The sequence below is a fragment of the Lagopus leucura genome, unplaced genomic scaffold (genome assembly GCF_019238085.1).
Source record: "Lagopus leucura isolate 7727_CA_CO unplaced genomic scaffold, USGS_WTPT01 Super-Scaffold_100159, whole genome shotgun sequence".
In the NCBI taxonomy this organism is placed as follows: domain Eukaryota; kingdom Metazoa; phylum Chordata; class Aves; order Galliformes; family Phasianidae; genus Lagopus; species Lagopus leucura.
Genome location: NW_024962335.1, coordinates 29566317 through 29585572, shown reverse-complemented (window position 1 = coordinate 29585572; position 19256 = coordinate 29566317). Strand labels below are relative to the sequence as shown.

Below are 19256 nucleotides of genomic sequence, written 5' to 3'. Positions count from 1 at the left end.
GTAGGTCCTAAGTCTAAGTTGTGGGGCTTTTTTGTTTCTTGGCTTGGTTTAATTTTTACTGCTAGTTGGGGCAGACTGACTACGTTCAATACTCAGCAAGCCTGGGGACTGCATGCACTGCAGTGTTTCAGCACAGGCAAATTTATAGTCTGTGGGTCCCACAATGTGTTTCCTTTCCTCTTCGAACATCAGCTCCTGAAGTCATGTGATCTTTGCCTTCACTTGAGAAGTTTCCTGCCTGTTAGCTGCAGAAATGTACTTAAAACATGACCTTAAAGAAAACAAGAAGCAGAAATGCCTAATTTCCTCTCTGTAAAATAACACTTGTAATTTTTAGAGCTAGCTTCACTCAAGAAAGCCTGACTCTCTTCACTGTTGCTGGCTATGGTGCAGAACAGCTCAGAGAAACCAGTGGCTCACCTGCCGCTAGCAGCAGCTGTGCAAGTTGCAGAGAAACCCAGGCCAGAGCGAGCTGCTGCTGCCACTTGTCTCTGAGTCCCTTATGTAGTCACAGGTCTCCAGGTTGCACACCTCCCTTGAACACAAACCTTGCCACTGCCTCCATCACCCAGGCCCAGGTCAAGCAGCATAGTCCTCTCTGCCTCCCTGAACACATGGATGCCTGCCTGCTCCTGGGGCACCAGCATGCCTCCTCCTGCCTAGCAGCGCCTGGAGGAGGCAGGTCATGCATGGCACGGGCAGCAGGCCATGGCCTCGTGCTTTCCAGGAAGCTGGGACCATGGTTTCAGGCAGCTCTGTAAGGGCCAGGGGACAGCTTTTTCCAGCATCCGTAGAGACTTTCTGTTGTTGTTTTCTTTCCTATTATGTATTTTCAAAGCTCAGTTTCCCTGTCCCTGTTGATCCTGGTGCAGGCTACAAGCACATGCACTGATTTTCACCAGTCTTCTACCTCAGCCAAAATCTTCTGGGGTCAAATAAGAAAATGAGGATTTGTTCCTCAATAGAAACACATCCACATTCCCTTCCCCACTGAGTTTATCGCAGTTTATGCTCAATTACCAGCAAGGACACAACACTAACTGGCACAAATGTTGTCTGAGAGCTCTGTGAGCTCGGTTCCTCCATCCTCTGGTACCAGAAGATCCCCAGGTACAGGCATCTGCCAGGCGTTGCTGTCTGTGCGACTGCAGCCCAGGGAAGCGCCTCCAAGCTGTGCCCCCGCTCATCCCGCTCAGTGCTGAGGTGAGGAAGTGCCTCCAAGCTGTGCCCCGCTCAGTGCTGAGGTGAGCCAGGTCTGTGTGATACATCTCTATCCAGACCAAAGCCGGAGAACCAGATACCAAAACAGAAAGGCTTGCGGTCACAGCAGTCTCACAACTGAGCCATTTCTGAAGAACAGCATCAGGAAAATGGCTATGTAAATGTGGCACCCTCTTACTCAGCAGAATAGGGCTCCCCGAGTGCGTTAAGAGCCCCAGCTGCGCTAAGGAGCCCGGGCTGATGGATGCTGAAGCGGACTCCACGCTCCCTGCATTCACCAACATAGTTCCCAAGGCTTCAGCCCCACTGCTGGCAGCAGGCAGCACAGAGCCTTGCTTACACATAGCGCTGCTTGCAAAGCATCTCTACACAGCAGCAGCCGATCATCTGCACAGCCCTTGGCACGGCTCTGAGGTAAAGATTGGGCTGCAGCCTTTCGTGCTGGCTGCGGGGCTGCCGTCCCAGGGCAGTGATCCCGGTCCACGCTCCCTGCCCAAAACGGCTGCAGGCTTGGATCGCGGCTTCCAGCGGCAAGGCCGACGGCTCGTGAGGAAACACCGCGTCCATGCCCCGCCAGGGCGCGGGATCCGCCTCAGCCCGGCGGCTGGCCACAGCGCGAGGCACTGACCGCCATCACGCGCGCTCCCACCTGACCGCCGCGCACGCTGCCCGGCACGTGCTGCGCCGCCGCAGGGAGGTGGGGGGAGGTGCGCCGAGGGGGCGGGGCCGCGGCGGTGCCATGGCAACGGGGGGCGCGTTCCCTCAGGAGGCGGCGTTCGTGGGACGCGTTAGCGCTGACCGCTCGGCCTGAGCGTTGCTCGGGGCTCGGCCCCGGGACTTTGCGCTGAGGGAAAAGAGCAAATCTGTGCTTTCTCAACAGCCGAAGTAGGTTTGCTCCTTTGCTTCAGAGCTGACTGTGGTGGCAGGGGAAGCTGTGGCTGGAAGAGTGAGGAGATAACGTGGTCATCTGAGAGAAGGAACCCGGATTCCAGCCCTGTTTTGCATTTTATGTTACATGTACTGACGCATTTTACGTTACAAGCTCACTGTAAACAAACAAATAAAAATGAGTATATACAGGAGCCAGGGCTGCAGCTGCATTCTGCAGCCCTCTTGCCTCATAGTAAGACCCTAATCTCAAGGCATTGCGCAGTAAGTGACTGCTTAGTGACCCTTTACAGTCTGCAACGAGACCCGCAAGAGAGACAGGGCGCGCATCTCCGAGCGCAGCTCTGAGCCAGAGCCCTCCCGCAGCAGCAGGAGACGCAGGGCTGAGCCTCCTTGGGGGAGAGCACGCGATCCCAACCACCGACAGCGAGAAATGTTCTACTCAGCAAACTTTCACCTCAGTGCGAGGCTGCTCCTCTTCCAGCTGCAGCTTTTTGAGTGAGGAGTGGTGCCCTCTGTTGTTCTAGAGAGAAGTTGCTGTGATTAAGGGGACAGAGCGTTAATTTTTTATTTTATTTTATTTTTTAATTTTTCCCCCAGTACGACAGCATCTTACAGGTGCTCTGGTTTTGATGCATGCACACCTTGCTGGGTCTGACAGCTCAATGTACGGTGCTCAGGAATTCAGTTTCCAGAGTGGAGTCCATGAAGGAGGTAGGGGGTATGTGCCAACAGGATGAGTAGGAAAAGCCCTGCTACTATGAGGGTATTAAAAAGGTAGAAAATACATGTAGAATAGGCAAGAACTGCTCCTTAGAAGTGCCACCAAGGTAAATGAAGAGTGTGGGAACATGTGTGGGCAGGAGTCACACTTAAAGCAGCCTTCAGAATCTCCTTGTATCTGAGAGAGCAGGAGTTACCGTGGTTTAAAAGGATGCTGTCATCAGGCAGCGTTGGTGGGGGCACTCCTAGTCCATCCATAAAGAGGAACACCTGCGTAAACCTGGGACTGCAGCTTGTTCTACAGAACAGAGAAATGCGTAAGTGAAGATCTACCCATCTGCCTGCAAAACATGAAGCAGCTTTACAAAATGCCTAACAGCTGGTCACGGGGGCAAGTTCCTGTGCTGTAAATTACAGGGTAAGTACAGTTATTTCAAATGACCTTCGAGAGTAATCTGTATGCCGTGCCCCAGGAGCCATCTCTGGGATGTGTGCTGCCATTGGTGTCTTGCCAGGCCTAGAAGGCATTTCCAAGAATCCAGCTGTTTCCTGCAATCACTGAGTGCTGTTTGCTATAGGTTGTAAAGGTACACTGTAATATCATGGGTTTCCTTGGGTTTAGTAGGGCCATACATTCAAAGGGGCAGAGGGCAATTGAGTTGTCTGTCAAACTCAGTGACAAGGCACTGCGTGATCTTTATTTTTGTTTCTCAGATCGTCGGTATCTTTTCCAGGAAAAAAAAGCTGCCTGGTCAGAAACAGCATGCTTGTAGTTTAGGGTACTCTAGCCTTTTCCCTGGTGGGTACAGTCACATCATTTGAATCTGTGCAAGCCTGTAAGGAGGGGAACTCTTCCATTTTGACAGATGTTGCCTGTAAGTCCACACAACGTGACAGAGCCATCGAGAGAATGCTTTTTTGAAGGCACTTCTGAGCTGTGAGATGAGCTTCTGGCTGAGCCAGACAGGTAGGTGAAACTGCAATTCAGCCATGCAGTAATGAATTACAGCAGAAGTGTAACTGTGTAACTGTGAGTTGCCCACTTTTTTGATGCATGGTTTCAAACCACTGTAGATTCTGACGTGTCTTCAAATCAAAACATGCCATGCTTGGTTATCGCTTCTGCCAGTGGAACTAAATCTGGATATAATCAAAGTTCACTTTTGTTGTTGTTGTTGTTGTTTTCCTAGGAAAATAGGCAACTTGTATTTGCTGGCATAAGTATCAGTTAGCTAAGTACAGTTACTTCAGAAGAAATCGTAATAGACTCAAATTTTATCTGCAGATGCAGCCATCCCAAAATTGCATAGTTCAGATTGAGTTCCTTTTGTTAATATCCTTCAGTTACATTTTCACCTTCTGGCTTTGATCAGACACAAATGCCATGAAATGCCACACACCTCTCTGTGTGCATCAGAGAACGTATGTGTTTCTATAGCCAGAATGAGACAGAGCAATGCCAGGAGGATTACCTTTATTCTTAGGTCAGGCTTTAAGAGTATTTTTACTTCTTGAAGCTGAGAAACTGGTGAAGGTAACTGAAGTCTTGATAATCTGCACTACAAGAAAACAAGCCTGACAGTTCATCATATAATAGCTTGTTACTGTTGTTAATTCCAGCTTTCCCACTTTGCAGTCCCTGCCAATGAACTTAAATTGGCTTAATCCTGTAAAGAACCAAACTCCTCCTGCATTTCTGAAACTAGTGTGCTAAAATCAATGGAGGATGAAAACGTTCATTTTGCAGGATAAAGCTCCAAGTTTAAAACAAACTAATTAGATCTCATAGGTAAAATCATTGTGGCTTTATTGATTGAACTGGCCCAACACTTGCAAATGGAGATATTGTCACTTCTTTTGAAGTGCTTCCATTGGTTAATTTGAAAAGCAGATAAATCCTTTGCTATCAGGACAAGATTAATCCTTTGATTGAAGGGTTAGAAGCAGCTTCCTCTGTGTAGGATATTTTGGTAACTCCAGACCACAGTACTGCTTACTACTGAACTAGCTGCCTCTGCTCATTTACCTCTTGCTCAGGAGCTAGGGACCGGATGCTAAGCCAGATGGCCCTCCATCCTGAGTGAACTGTTGTTGGAAAACTGCATTTTCTGTGAGATCAGAGTGGACATTTTAGTAAAGGATTCACATTCAGAAGTAAGTACATAGAGATGATGAGCATTCTGCGGAGGTGCTTCACCTCCCTGGGCCTTGGTTTTCCAGTTTAACAAAAGCAACAGTAGCCCTGTCTAAAAGCAGATATGTGTGTGTTGTGTTCCAACAATGTCAAACAAGCAGTTTTACCAGGTACTCACACTTCTCAGGCTACTGGTCCTAATTTTGCATTTGTTCACAATACCCAAAGTAAGTAGTCCTGTCTTATTGCATGCCTGGGATGGTCTAAGTCCATTTTTCTTACCAAAGCAGGTGCCAGAAGCACCCAGAAGCAGGTGCTTTCAGCTGAACAGTTCCCCGGGTAACTGTGGACAAAGGTAGCAGTAAGAACTTGATTGAGCAGGACTTGAGATAAGATTCCATCAGCTGATTACTCACTGCTTTGTCAAATGCCTGTGGTTGCACTAATTGTTATGTAAATGGAAATGCCTTAAAATGATATTTGATCTCAGAACTGAACAGCAGCGTTAAAGTCTTTGCGCTCAGCCTAACTGCGGGGTGCTCCTTCTGTACGAGTCTCCAGAGTCAGAAAACAGCTGCAGAAAGGCAGCCTTCTTCTGTGGCTTAACTCTCGTGCACTTTCTCTTTTCAGCCTCTATAATACCAAAGGGTTTCTACGGACAACCATGAAATGGCAACCTTTCACAGCAGATTACTAGGTGCTCACATGTTGTTAGGACATCAGCAGACCTGTGGAAATATTGGAACGCTTAGCACACTGAGCACATTCAGCCTGCTCAGTCAGTTGTTTGTACTGATCAGCTACAACACGCTCCACATAGCACTTGGGAAAGGACTTAGGCTGCCTCTTGCAATAGCATCACTTTGAAAGAAGTGGTTGAACTAAAATTGAAATAAGAGGGTTTTTATTCCTTTACTTACCTTTCCTTTTTATCCCTTTAGAGAAAAAGCAGTTTAAAGCTAAACAAGAATTCACCTTCAGAAACCTCCATCCTCCCCTGTCAGGCCTGCATGCTGCTCTCACTTACACTAAAGGTAACTCAGAGTGGTTTTTTGTCATCCTCTTGGTACCGTGAAGAGATATATTTTATTGCAATAGTATCTAGATGGCACAGCCAAGATCAGGACCACAATGGGCTAAGTACTATTTGCCAAACAAATAGGAAATGAGGCACGATTCCCCACAGGGCTTGCAGTATATATAGACAAAGTCAAAGGGGATGAAACAGCATTATCTCAAGCTTGCAGCTGGAGGACTCCAATCCAGAGGAATTATATTAGCTCGCCCAGGGTCACACACAGAAAATCTGTGGCAGAGCTGTAAAATAAAACAAGAACTTCTCAGTCCTGGGGAAATACACCAGGCCCAGGGGAATGTTTCAACTCACAGCAGTAGAGGTTTTAGAAAGCTACCAAGCCTGAGCGCTCCTTACAGACTGCGGGAACTGCATCAGTTGTGCCTCAACCACACTCACTGCTACACGGACACAGCTCTTTGTAAGCATCACTGCATCCTTTCTGAAATAACACATATAAAGATGGGATGTTGTGTATTTTAGTGATTCTCTCTCATGTGCTGTATGCCTGGACAATCTGCTTTCCAACTAGCTGTGCGTCTGTTGCTCCAGGCATGTTGGCATGTACTGCTGCCCTCTCGTGTAGACCTTGTTGTAATTGCAGTGATTTGATTGAATCAAAGGGGCAAGATTACCCAGTGCCTGGCATCTAGTGAAACCTTACACACCAACACTCAGCTAATGGACAGACAGCCTTACCTTTCTTATTTAGCTGTGTCTGTCTCATCCACACTCATTTTGATCATGAGACAAGCTACGTACAGTGGAGGATCCAGGTCATAGTCGTGGCAACCACGATGCAGATTTTTTAGGTCAAGGTAACATTTAAGACAACGTTACAGCAGTGGTGGTGTAGTTAAAAGGTGGCTGGTGCTCTTGGGTTTTTCATCAGCTTCCCAGAAAGGCAGTTCTACCTCGCTGATCAAAGTTCTCCTCAGGTTAATTCTGACTGGGAAAATCAAATAATCTTTTCTCACACATAACATTTGATCAAAAGCAGTTTGGTGAATCTAGTGCAAGGGATATATTATTGCAGGCTGTGACATGTATAGTTATATGTTATTAAGAAATTCCAGTTATTCCCCATTTAATGGCTGGCCTGCATTTTATTTTAACAGCTGCTGATGGTACCCAGTGGTACTGCATCACTGCCTCTAAAGCTGGATGGTTCTCTTCACCCTCTATCACACAGGTCATCAAAGAGGCTGAAGGGCAAATTATCAAGTTACAGACGTTCTCGTTGGTGCACATCTTCCATCCCTCCTCTCTTCTCCCTTCACCCTCCCTTTTAAAAAATTATTATTATACCAGCAGTCTTCCCTTTAAAAATAGCTAGGCAGCTACGTATTGGCCTCATCCAATTCAATGGATACAGGATTTTTTTTGTGTGTGTGTTCTGTGGTTTTTGTTTGTGTGTGTGTTTTGTTTTTGTTGTTGTTATTTGTGTTGGTTTTCAAGTGGACCTCTCATAAGCCCAGCATGAGCTCCTCTGAAGATCTTTTTCAAACCTGTATTCATTAAAAAGAAATAACAGAAATTTCTGCTGTTGATGCCCCGTCCCTGGAGACTTTCAAGGCAAGGCTGGCTAAGGCCCTGGGCAGCCTGATCTAACTGTGGTGTCCCTGTTCATTGCAGGGAAGTTGGAGTAGATGGCCTTCAGAGGTCTCTACTCAACTCTAAGGATTCTATGATTCTATAAAAACTTTTATTCCTTCCACCTGGGTTCAAGATTAAGTATTAGTTCTTTTATATTACATTTTCTCAGGAGATCTCCCAATTGTTTACTGCCTTTTTTTTCCTGCTGCAAGGAGGTAGAACAAGGCAAAGAGCATAGCTGAAACAGCAAACACAAAATAGTATGTGCAAAAAATATGCACAGAAAGGGAAAACATAGCTGAAACAATAGCATCAATTCTGTATTTTGGAGGAACAGTATAAACGAAAGCATGCTACTGGGGAACAAGCCAATGTATCTGTAGTTAATGAAGTAATTAAATTATGAGAGAGGTGTCGGAAATAGCCTATATCTGTTGCAGACCAAATGCCATTCGCTAATGTGGTACTGCACTGGAATCTGTCCCCTTGACTGGACTTCACGTGTGTTTCTTTTTGTAACCCTCCTTTTCCTCAATACACCTGCGACTCAAAGGAGCAGAAACTGAAGTCAAAGCAATACATAATGAACTCATGTGGACCAAAGCAAATACCAGAGACTGACATCCAGCTGGCAGCTCTTTCAGTTGAGAATCCCCCAGCTGTGTAGCTGTTACACCGGATGACTGAATAAAAAGGATTACTCTAATGATACTCCCTGACTCCATGAGAGCCTGTAGAGACCCCTGCAGCCCTTCCATAGTCAGGGATTCAGATCTGAAAAGCATCTCTAGAAAATAAAACAATCAAAAAAGGATGGTTATTCTACCAGGAGTTGCTGCAGAGCAAATCACATGCATGGGAGAGAAACAGCAGGTCTGCCTATGGGACAGCAAGGAAGTTTCCTGCTCAGGGGCACAATGACACACCGGAAGTGGCATGTGGACACTATCAACGGCTTAGCCAATGAGTCTAGTGGGGAGGATGCTCATGTAAGTTGATCACCTTTTGCATCAAGTTTCTTCTTGCATTAGCACATGACAAAGATGCTCCCTGTAATATCTAGACTACTGCATCCAGGCCCAGAGCCCCCAGTACAAGAAAGACACAGAGCTCTTGGAATGAGTCCAGAGGAGGGCCACTAAGATGATCAGAGGGCTGGAGCACCTCCCCTGTGAAGAAAGGTTGAGGGAATTGGGTGCGGTTAGCTTGGAGAAGAGAAGGCTCTGGGGAAAGCTCATTGTGGACTTCTTGAAGGGCGCATACAAAGAGGAGGGGGAATGGCTGTTTACAAGGGTGGATAGTGATAGGACAAGGGGGATTGTCTTTAAACTGAGACAGGGGAGGTTTAGGTTGGATATTAGGATGAAATTCTTTACACGGATTTGGTGACATACTGGAACAGGTTGCCCAAGGAGGTTGTGGATGCCCCATCCCTGGAGACATTCAAGGCAACCCTGTACATAGCAGGGGGGTTGAAACTAGATGATCATTGTGGTCCTTTTCAACTCAGGCCATTCTATGATTCTATGAAGTTGCCCACCAAACAGTAGCTTATGCTTAGCAACTCAAAGCCATAGTTTGGTGACATGACAGCACAAGAACAGGGAACTCGCTGCAAAGAAGGGGACAAAGTACACAGCATACCCATCTGGAAAAACAGAACAAACCAGACCAGCTGAGATTGTCTCCATCCAATATTTCTGGAGAAAATTAATGATGAAACAGTGGCTGACCTAGACAGTGTTCACTCATTGACATTAGCTACATTACCAAAGCTAGCAAATATATCATTTTCAAGAAAGACAATAATGGACAGCCACCTACTGTGTCCTACTTCAGATACTAGAGAACTTAGTTGAAACAATCATTAAAAATTGGGACTACAAAGAAATATCACCTAGCTGACAAGGGTGTGACAGGCAGAAGAACTCAGAATAGCTTCTAAACAAAACAGACCCTTGATCTGCTTTGGTTTTGCAACTCAGTAGTGGTCCAGCTACACTGAGCTAGTTAGTGCCACAGCACCACTTTGTTCTTTAAAGGTGAAGCAAAAGATCAGAACCATTAGCTGTGCCACTGGCTCTACTGGAGCACACTTGGAAGCCTTAGTTACCACAAAGATCAGCTAGGTGACTCGCACAGAAGCAGAAAATGGCATCTTTCAGGAGCAGAGTTCCTTTACAAACTTACACAGTCCTGCTAATATGAATGCGTCTAGCTAGGGCTTTAGTGAAGCTCATGAACTCATCTGTCTGTCAACAGCACTACTACTGTTAGCTCATTTATCTTCACATCTAATGAGACTGAGCTTCAGTTGGTTTAGGAAAATAGATTTGTTGGGACATTAGACTAAGGACTTTGGATAACTTAAACCACTGTTCCCTGGCTGTGGCAAGTTCCCCTGGTCAACAATAATGAACTCAAGTGATGTTCATGTGCCCTGCTGTCTTCAGCACAGGAATTAAACCTCTAGCTCTCTGTTCAAAGCTTGATTTTCTCTTACTGAAGCATATGCACCTTGTGCATCTTTCTTTGATGATTCTGTATATTCAATTCCCCTTTCTGATCGTCATCTAACAACTCCTGCCTCTCTGCTTTAAAAGTTGTATTTCCTCTGAGTTACTGATCCTTTCCATTATTTGGGGGTGAATATGAATCTCATTGGCAGTTCTCCAGGTAAACACAAGCTCCATCACCTCTTCAGTTTCTTGGCTGTATTTGTACGTGCACGCTTTCTGGTAGAGGTCCCACAGTGACGAGCCATGTGCCCCCTGCCTCAGGTAAATTATCATTTGGGAGCAGCCACAATCATGCTCAACAGAAGGCCATTTCTGAAAGCATTTGAGCTGCAGCCACACAGAACATCTTGTTCTTTAATGGACAGAGTTCAGCTGTAGATGAAGAGGTATAGTGTATACAAGAGGTACAGTGCAATTCCAGCAAACCACGAACTGTAAAGACCCAAAGTTTCAGAGGGGCATTTATTATATGGGAGCATATTCAATATCTTTTGTCAACCATTCATGAGAATAATCAAAAATAGAAGCTTTTTAAATGACAAAATATAGTTACATATAGTACAGATTTTTATCTTGTATTGAAGCAGAGCAGTAAGAAAATGCTCATTTGTGTTTTCACAGTTAATTGGCATTGCTTCTCAGTGTTAAAGCTTCAGCAACTCAGATCTTCCAGTCTGACCCCCCAGTGAGCAGTTTCACCAGGTGGCTGTATTCACGAGCATGCATGTCCTCTGCATTTTGATACCCTTTTTACTAAATATAGTGGACATACTTGATTCACCTTGGAACTGCGTGCATTTTCAGAGGTACCAAATATGCTTGAAATGAAGCATTCTTGCCGTAACAGAAAAGCCTTTTCTATCAGAACATGCTTTTAGGCCCAATTCAGAAACACACCTGTGGTTAAACCCTATTTGGTTCAAAGGACTCTGAATTTATCCTTTAAGACCACCTCTACTCGTTCTGTCTTTCCTAAGCATTGCACATTGGTGTGAAGAGTTAAAACAGTATTTGGTCGCACCTGGAAGTTGCTTGCAACACTGCAAAGGATTTGAACATTCTTCAGCAGTCCATTTACTCAAGGCATTCACTGCATGCATGTATTTATGTATATACTGCACACATACTCCCAGCCATCCCACAATATTATTGCAATAATTCCTTGCAGGTAGAACAGCTTATATACCTTATATACCAAGTTTCATTTCTTTAGTTTTCTATAAGCAGGAAAAAAAAAGAAAAAGAAAAAAAAAAACCCAAGAAAAAAAAAACCAAAACAGCTGAAGAGAGCTAGAACAGCTTTCAATCAGTCACTATATTGGCATTGAAAGCTTTATTTTGAAAACTTTAAGCAGCAATACTGAATAAATAGAGTGATTGTTTTGTCATCTCCATACAACTGATGGCCTTCATCCAAAACATTAAAATACTGTAGCAAATAAACATGCATGTTTCAATGTTCTATTTAAAAAAAAAAAAAAAAGAAGTGTAATATAAAGTAACACTTTGACACTTATCAATTTTGATACAGTACAGACCATTAAAGACTCTCGTCTGGAGAAAATATCTGAATACAGTTTTGGTATTTACATGGATCATTAAGGCCCAATTCACTCAAGTTAATGCACATCAGGAATTTATATGCTTCAAGATAACTCGCTAAAAATTACAAGATCTGTTTTTTGTTCATACTCATATGATCCCAGTTCACTAAAATATACTCTTCAAGCTAAAAAGAAGGCAATTATTGCCCCAAGAGGAGACTTACTTCACTAAAAGATCTTTTCCCTCTTACCTCACAATGAAAGCATGTTTGCATATTGCTAATGCTAGTGGTAGTTCTCTTGCTACAGAACTTCCTTCCAGCTTGCTAGGGTTAATAAAAACAAGTAATCACAAAGCTAACATAGCATTTTCAGAAGCAATTCAGGCACTTGGGAACCTAAGTCCCACCGAAGGATAATGGGAGGCAGGTTCCTAGCTCACTTTTCAAAGTGGGATTTGCATTTCTCCGTTGCTTGGGCATTCAGAACGTTTACCTTAGCATTACCCTACTGGCTTGTCAGTCAGTCACTCCCCATTCCCCCAACAACATAGCATCACCACCAAAAATAAACTGCATCCTCATGGATTGGAGAGGTAACAGCTAATTTCCATCAGCGTAAGTAAATAAACTTCAGGAGTTCTCCATATAAATTCCCTGTGCACTGGAAAACAGTGCTTGCGTATTTAACTATTTAATGCAAACAAAGATACTTATGCTGGCCAGTACATAATCTGGCACTTGATTAGTACACGTAGCTTCTTTCCTGCTAATGCCCCATGAGGAGGTTTGAAGCACTTCTGAAAATGACTTTTTTCTACATTTCTAAAAAAAGAGTGAGGTTCTGTAATTGATCGCAAGCAAAACTCTTAGCGCCGTAACGTGAGGAAATTTTAACTGTAATACATTGTTCAATTCACATTTAACGTGATGGCATGCCATTTCTTCTTGCTTTATTTACAGAGAGGGTGAAAATGCTACGAAACTTTAACCTGGCTGAAATTCAATAAGCAACAGGAGTGCGGAGGGAGGGAGCTGCAGATTTGTTGCCGTCTCACAAATGGCAGGCTCAGACACAAAAGCCTCTCCTTTGCCACAGCAGTGGCTGAAGATGTAAATGTTCTCTACACCACCCTGACATACACTAAAGCCCCGATAAGGTGGATCCCCTTGGTAATGCAGTGGCTGTTTCTGAGTCAGCTCTAGGCTGGCATCTCAGTCAAACAGCTGCTGCAATCAGCAGATGCCACTGTTTTATTTAACTTAAATGGGAAAATCCTTCCTTGGTTCTATTAGGAAACCATAACTCAAGCCCTCCAAAGCTGCTCTTCCTCTTCCTTTCAATCCTTTTCCTCCTCCCTCTAACCTCAGGAATAACCTCACAGAGAAAGAGGGCAGTTGCTTTTTTTTTTATGCCCCAAGAGCTCAGTTCAGCTCAAACTTGTATCTGTGGGAGATGGACCAGTCACTTAAAGTCTGACAACAACATTAAGTGGGTATGTATGCTCATCTACCTTACCTCAGTACAAGGCTAAGATTGCATCAGGCTTTTCCTTGCGTTTCCCCCCGTCCCCGTGCAGCATAATTTGGGCCAGAGTTTGCAAGGTGCTGAGTGCCTCGGTTCTCTAGTGTCAAGAGGAGGTGCTGAAGATGCAAATTATTCACTGGAGAGTATCACTTTTTTTTTCTGTAAATTGAACCCAGAATGTAAGGCATATATGCTTAAGTACCTTGGACAGATATTGTCCTGAAACTATGTATATTTTACATTTTTTTTAATATATATATATATCTATATACACATTCTCTTTTTAATACAAAGTTATGGGCGCAGTAAACATGAGCACAGAATTGTGATAAACTAACAGTAAAATTGTGAGCACTGCGAAAGTTCCTTGGATAGGAACTTCTCATTTTCCAGTTTACTCACAAGGGAAAAAGAAGACCTGATAATTTAAACAGTAAAAATTCAGAGTCCATTCGGAAAGGTCCTTTTTATATATTCACAGCCTTATCTGTTGCTGTTAGTCTAAGTACAGCAGCATTTTTAGAATATATGATGCCATTAATAAGTGGAAAATAAAAAATGTATTGAACACTCAAGAGTCCTTCATCTTCTACTATATCTGATAAAGCCACTGTTTGTCAGTATGACTAAGAAGCTCCTTTTCTTAGAAAAAAAGAAGAAAAAAAAAAAAAGAAAATTGAAATTAACATTTATCTGCACATCAGTAAATCAACACAAGAAGATACTAGGAGTTAAAATTTTTCTGTGGCTAAAAAGCTTGGAGTTTCCTACCAGTGGTAAAATCCTGACCCTACCAAAGGTATTGGGAGTTTTGTCATTTTGCCACTGACTGAACTCTGGGATTCCTCTTTGTTTCTGTGCTCTGGGGACCTAACTATTAAATATTACAGTGACAGCACTGTGACACCCTCTCACGTCATGGTGGCCATCATTCCAAATGTGTGGATGATAGTTTGAGCTGCTGTTAGAACAGGAAATCCAAACGCAACTAGGTAAGGTCCATCCATTCTCCATCTCATCCATGAGGCTGTAGCCTCCTAATGTATATCAGCTATCCCACTGATGCCAATAACTTACTCAGCAAACTTGTGCACGCTGTCAATCCAATTTCAAGACCCACACCCAACATGCTACTTGGTAGTATCTTTCTGAACAAAAGCCATTTTGTCTAGAGCTCGCTTTGACTGCATTAGAGTAACATTAAGATAAAATGTTATCTCTTTGCTGGTTTGGTTTTTTGTAAAAAAATAGTAAAAAAAAAAACAAAAAAACAAACCATCTACTAGATCTTTTGATTTTCTGTTTGTATACTTCATGTTCTGTAAATGACTGAGCAGCAGTATGTTTTCTAAGGGGCTAAAGTCTACCATTTTACACGGGGGACCTGGAATGAAATTGGCCTAGCTCCACTCAAGTCAGCAGAAGCTCTGCTATCAACCTCACGGGACTGTGCCAGGTTTCTTCCCTCTACAAAACCTGGGTGAACTCTGGAAGGCTGGGAGTGGATGCTCATTTGTGTTGTTTTGTTTTTTTTTTCTCCTCCAACAACATGATTTACTGCAAAACAAGAACACTGTAATGGCTATTGGCAGAAATAAAGTACAAAATCACACACAGTGAAAGCCTCTTACTCTCTTTTGGTAAGATATATGAAGACAACTTCTTACATTGTTCTTTTCTCAAAAGGCATATACAATGTGGCAAAATATTTCAAATATACATTCTATATAATAAAATATCATCTAACTAGTGCATCCTCAATTGTATGCTGGAAATATTCTTACCAAGCTAAGGTTTTAATTCCTTCAGTCTTTTGAACACTAGGTGCTTTTCTCAAGGCAGATTCAACAGCAAGTAAATCCCACAAACTCGCTTTTCAAATCTTAAAAAGGTAGCAACGGATGGAACGTGACGTATGACCCACAACAGAAAGGAACAAAGCCAGTGGTGAGAAACCATTTTAGAGGTTCAGCACACAACTCTCCGCATTGCAAGCTGTTGCACTTGCTCAAATGCTGGATGTCTGTACATGCAAATTAAAGTCACCTTGTCAGACTGATGTACAACCATACATGATTATTCACAAGTTAAAAAATAAAAAATATAAAAGGCCAACATTCACACGTCCATTGATTAAAAGGAATAAATTAAACCTCAAATCAGTTGCATACATGGTTTCCTTCACCCTCAGTCTTTTATTTATGCCTATACATGGAATAATACTTTCCCAAATGCTTCTGAAGTGGCAAAGACCTCCATTTGGTTTTGCGCTCTAGGTGTGTGACAGCAACTTCACCATTGCCACTTATGAATCGAGACAGTTCCTCTGCCTCTTCAGTGCACAAGGTATGGCTCCAAGTAGTGTGTTGGAGGAAGAAGACAAAAAAAAAAAAGGGTGGTTTAACAAAAAAACAAAAACCAAAAAAGCTTCTTCCATTGATCATTGGCAGAACAAAAGAAAAGTGTATCTTGTCCAGGGTACCTTGCTAGGTCCTCTCCTAGAGGCATATAGTGTCATACATAAATGCCCTCCGGGTTAAAACCAGACGACAGGGGATTCTGCAGGATCCGAAGGTTACTGGGGAGCTGCCTCGACGACCCAGGGCGCTTCAATGACCCCGACTGAAATGTCGGCTCTGCACAAGAAAGAAGGTGGTTAGAAAGGTCATCATCAAAGGTAACGTCACACAACACCTCCCTTCTTCCTGCTTTCTGGCAGAGTTAGTGCAGCTTAGAATTAAAAACAGCACTACATACAACAAATAATTCAAGTGCCTGAATTGGAACGATGAGAGCTGAGGTGCACGCTCCCTCCTCATCTCAAAACAGAAAGCTACTCAGTATAATTGCTCTCCCACAAGGAACACACAGATGCATGCAGTGCATTCATGCAGTAATGTACAGAAAGATCCTGTACCTATATATAACTCAAAGCTTTCTGCCCACTTAAATGAAAAACTTCATACTCTTCAAATACTGATGTTTAAGGCCTCATCACCCTGTCTTCTCCCCCCACCTCCCTATCTTATGCCTTTTGGTTTGAAAGTTTATGGCTGAAAAAAATCCTGCAACAAAGGGGTCCCTGCAAGCAGATCACAGAATAAAATGTAACACAGCAGAGGCTGAAGCACAGCAATGAAGTTTCTGCTTGTGCCACAGGGAGAGAGAAGCCACTAATACTCTGTATTATTTATAGCTTGCTAACCCGTTGGGATTAAGAGAAATATTTGACACCATACTCTCAGTATTTTGCTAGCTTCTTTGCTAGCACAGCGTTCACTTGACGTGCAAATGCTGGTGTTAATGCAGCAGGTACACATACTGCTATTCCCTTCTCCCTCCTGCCCAAACCATTGTGGGTGCTGCACCTCTCTCGAGCTCCACAGGTGGGGCCTCCACCTCAACAGGGTCTGCTGGCAGCACTGTGACCTTTGTTCCTGTTTGCTGGATAAACTGTTGGAGGTTGACCTGTCGCAGCTCCTTTGTCAGTTGCTCTAGTTCTTGTTCCCTGTCCTGCAAGGAAAAAGAAAACATCTGCTGAGCAGAAGCAATCATAAAGGATCATGTAAGGACTTTATTTGCAACTGGGCAAAATGTTGCTCCTCCTTTCAATGAGGAAATATCTTATTTTTAAAATCAAATGCAAATGAAAGAGTTGAAAGTATTTTACTCTTGTAACTTAGAAGGCAAGTCATCACTCACTATTACTTATTAGGAGTTACTGGTGGTCTACTTCCACTGATTTTTGAATGAGCAGTTCTCCTACCTCTGCCAGAAGTGTCCAGCATAACTGGGACAGCTCATTTAGTTCTGTTCCTACAAGAGTATTTTCTTTCTCTTCCCATTCTTTCCATTTTCTACCTAGAGACTAAATTCTTACGGACAGAATTGTCCCATTCTGCAAATGTTTTGTACGCTGAGGTCTAATGTAGGCTAATTCACCCAGCCCTTCACAAATACAAAAGATGACCATTAGGCTCCTTCTCCACTCTCTGCGATTCTGACATGGTATGCAGTACCTACAGCTCCAACAGATGACAGAATGACAGCCTTAGAATATCATTTTTCTTAGAATATAATTTTTCCACCTTCTTGGCTGTCTGCAAGCGGTACTCCTCAACAAACAGGAGGGGCATTGCCTACTTGGCCCCACTAGCAATGGGCGAGCTACCCAGGCATCATGTCCATGGGCAGTTCCATTTCGTAAGCGCCCCTTAGTTCTCATTTTGGTGAGACGTGGGAGGGTGAATCAACCTTCCTCTCCTAAATTATCTTGCACAAGCAGAGGTAGATGTGAACTCACAAGAGCAGGGAAAGAAAAGTTCCGTGGATCTTTTGTATGAACAGTCCCAGCTAGCACAGCCCTTACTCACTTCAAACTTGTATGACGGTCACAGGTGAGACTGAATTCAGCAGGTAATAAGAAAACTGCCAAAAGTGATCCAATGTTTAAATTAGGACCTTAAGTGCCAATGGCTTTGTCACTGACGTGTTTTTGTTGAACCTGTTCAGCCAATGCAGGCTGTGTGGCTGGCCCTAGCTCGCTCTCTGTGCCAAGCTTGCTTCCACTTGTTTGCTAAGAGCTTTTGGAAGGCTGACAAATGGGATTAGGCCACCTCTACATGTTCAGACAATTCCTCAGAAAAAAAAATCTCCAATTTCTTTTTTAGGCCCGTTACACTTCACAACTGTCTTTAATTAATTCTGCACTGCCATGTTTCATGAGATTGTAACACAGCTGCAACCAAAGATAATTCTGTTCTTAAAATAAATAAATAAATACATAAAATCACTGCAATTTGCAAGGTAGCAGATCTTCATAAATAATTTGTTCTTGACATTTATCAACTCTTTGAGAAAATTAGGTAAAAAAAAGGTTAATTATCACTGCAAATCTGACTGGGATAAGATCTTGATTCAATGTTGACTCGTGAAACCTTAGTGAGGCCTTTTACTTGAAGAAGGGTGGTGGGTTTTGCTGTTTGTTTGTCATTTTACTGTTTGATTGCTTGGTTTTGGTTTTTCATTCAATATCTAGAAACAAGTAAAGCAGAGTTCTGCATGTGATCTTTAAATAAATACAGCCTCCAATTTTAGAAAACGATGTCTACTGCAGTGGCTACAGAAACTGAATGGTAGAGAAGAGATGGCACAAATCACTAAAGATTTCTGAAAACCCACCCACAAGTCCCACCCCTCTTTTCTTATCACTTTCAACTTAGTGAACCAACATTTTCTTTCCTTCCATAGTGAACAATCTAAAAACCCATCTCAACTTTTCTAGTTTCAAATCAACCAGCTCTATCAGTGTTAATATTTAACTTACAGCATATGAGAAATTATTCCTCTGTTCTCAACTGTACTACATCATTTTGGGAGCTATTTTTTTTAAGCTGATCTTCCAGACCACTGCACCTTCAACTTTAGAACAAGCTTGAAAGACCTGAACTTGCAGAAACTTACCCTCATCTATGCAAAAAAATGAGGCAAGAGCTTGAACTTAATCACAGCCTCAGTAGGAGCTACTGAGGACATCTAACAGATGGGCAGTGCCTAGTCCTACCCTGCACAGTACAGTTGAAAGTCCAGGAGTAAACCTGATCCCCAAAGTCACAATTTCTCCTTCACCTCTCTGCTAGCAGCTGGATCTCCATTTATATTTATTCTTTCACGCTCTATTCAGTTGCAGGCGACATCGTTAACTTTTGCAAGGAAGCAGAGACTGGATTCTCTTGTGTCACATGCAGCAGCTGCTTGAAGTGGAGAGAAAATGAAATCCTGACTACCAGCAAGTCAGACAGGAGAAGGGGGATGCTGTTCTTTAAAAAATGGCCCTGAAAGACAGCAGCTATCTTAACTCTACATCCATTTACCCAGCTGCTGCTTTTAGACTGTTGTTTTTAAATTCATTATCTTTGGAGGCAGAAAGACCAGCAAGAATCAAAACCTCAGAAAAGGCATGATGGTGCCAATTCCCCTGAAATGTAACTATATGAGACACTCAGCTGCCATGACCCAGGACCTAAATC

At 43.3% G+C, this 19256-nt stretch overlaps 1 protein-coding gene across 2 annotated transcripts in view; it reads right to left on the bottom strand.

The window, feature by feature from the left end:
• Positions 1-11474: 11474 nt before the first annotated feature.
• RASSF8 (Ras association domain family member 8) overlaps positions 11475-19256 on the bottom strand; it is a 77917-nt gene continuing 70135 nt past the window's right edge. For both annotated transcript variants that reach the window (XM_042889805.1, XM_042889806.1), the window contains exons 5-6: positions 16596-16740; positions 11475-15863 (exon numbers count right to left, since the gene is read on the bottom strand). In XM_042889805.1, the coding sequence (XP_042745739.1) occupies positions 15742-15863; positions 16596-16740 (267 nt within the window). In that variant the 3' untranslated portion in view covers positions 11475-15741. The remainder of the gene's footprint in view (positions 15864-16595; positions 16741-19256) is intronic.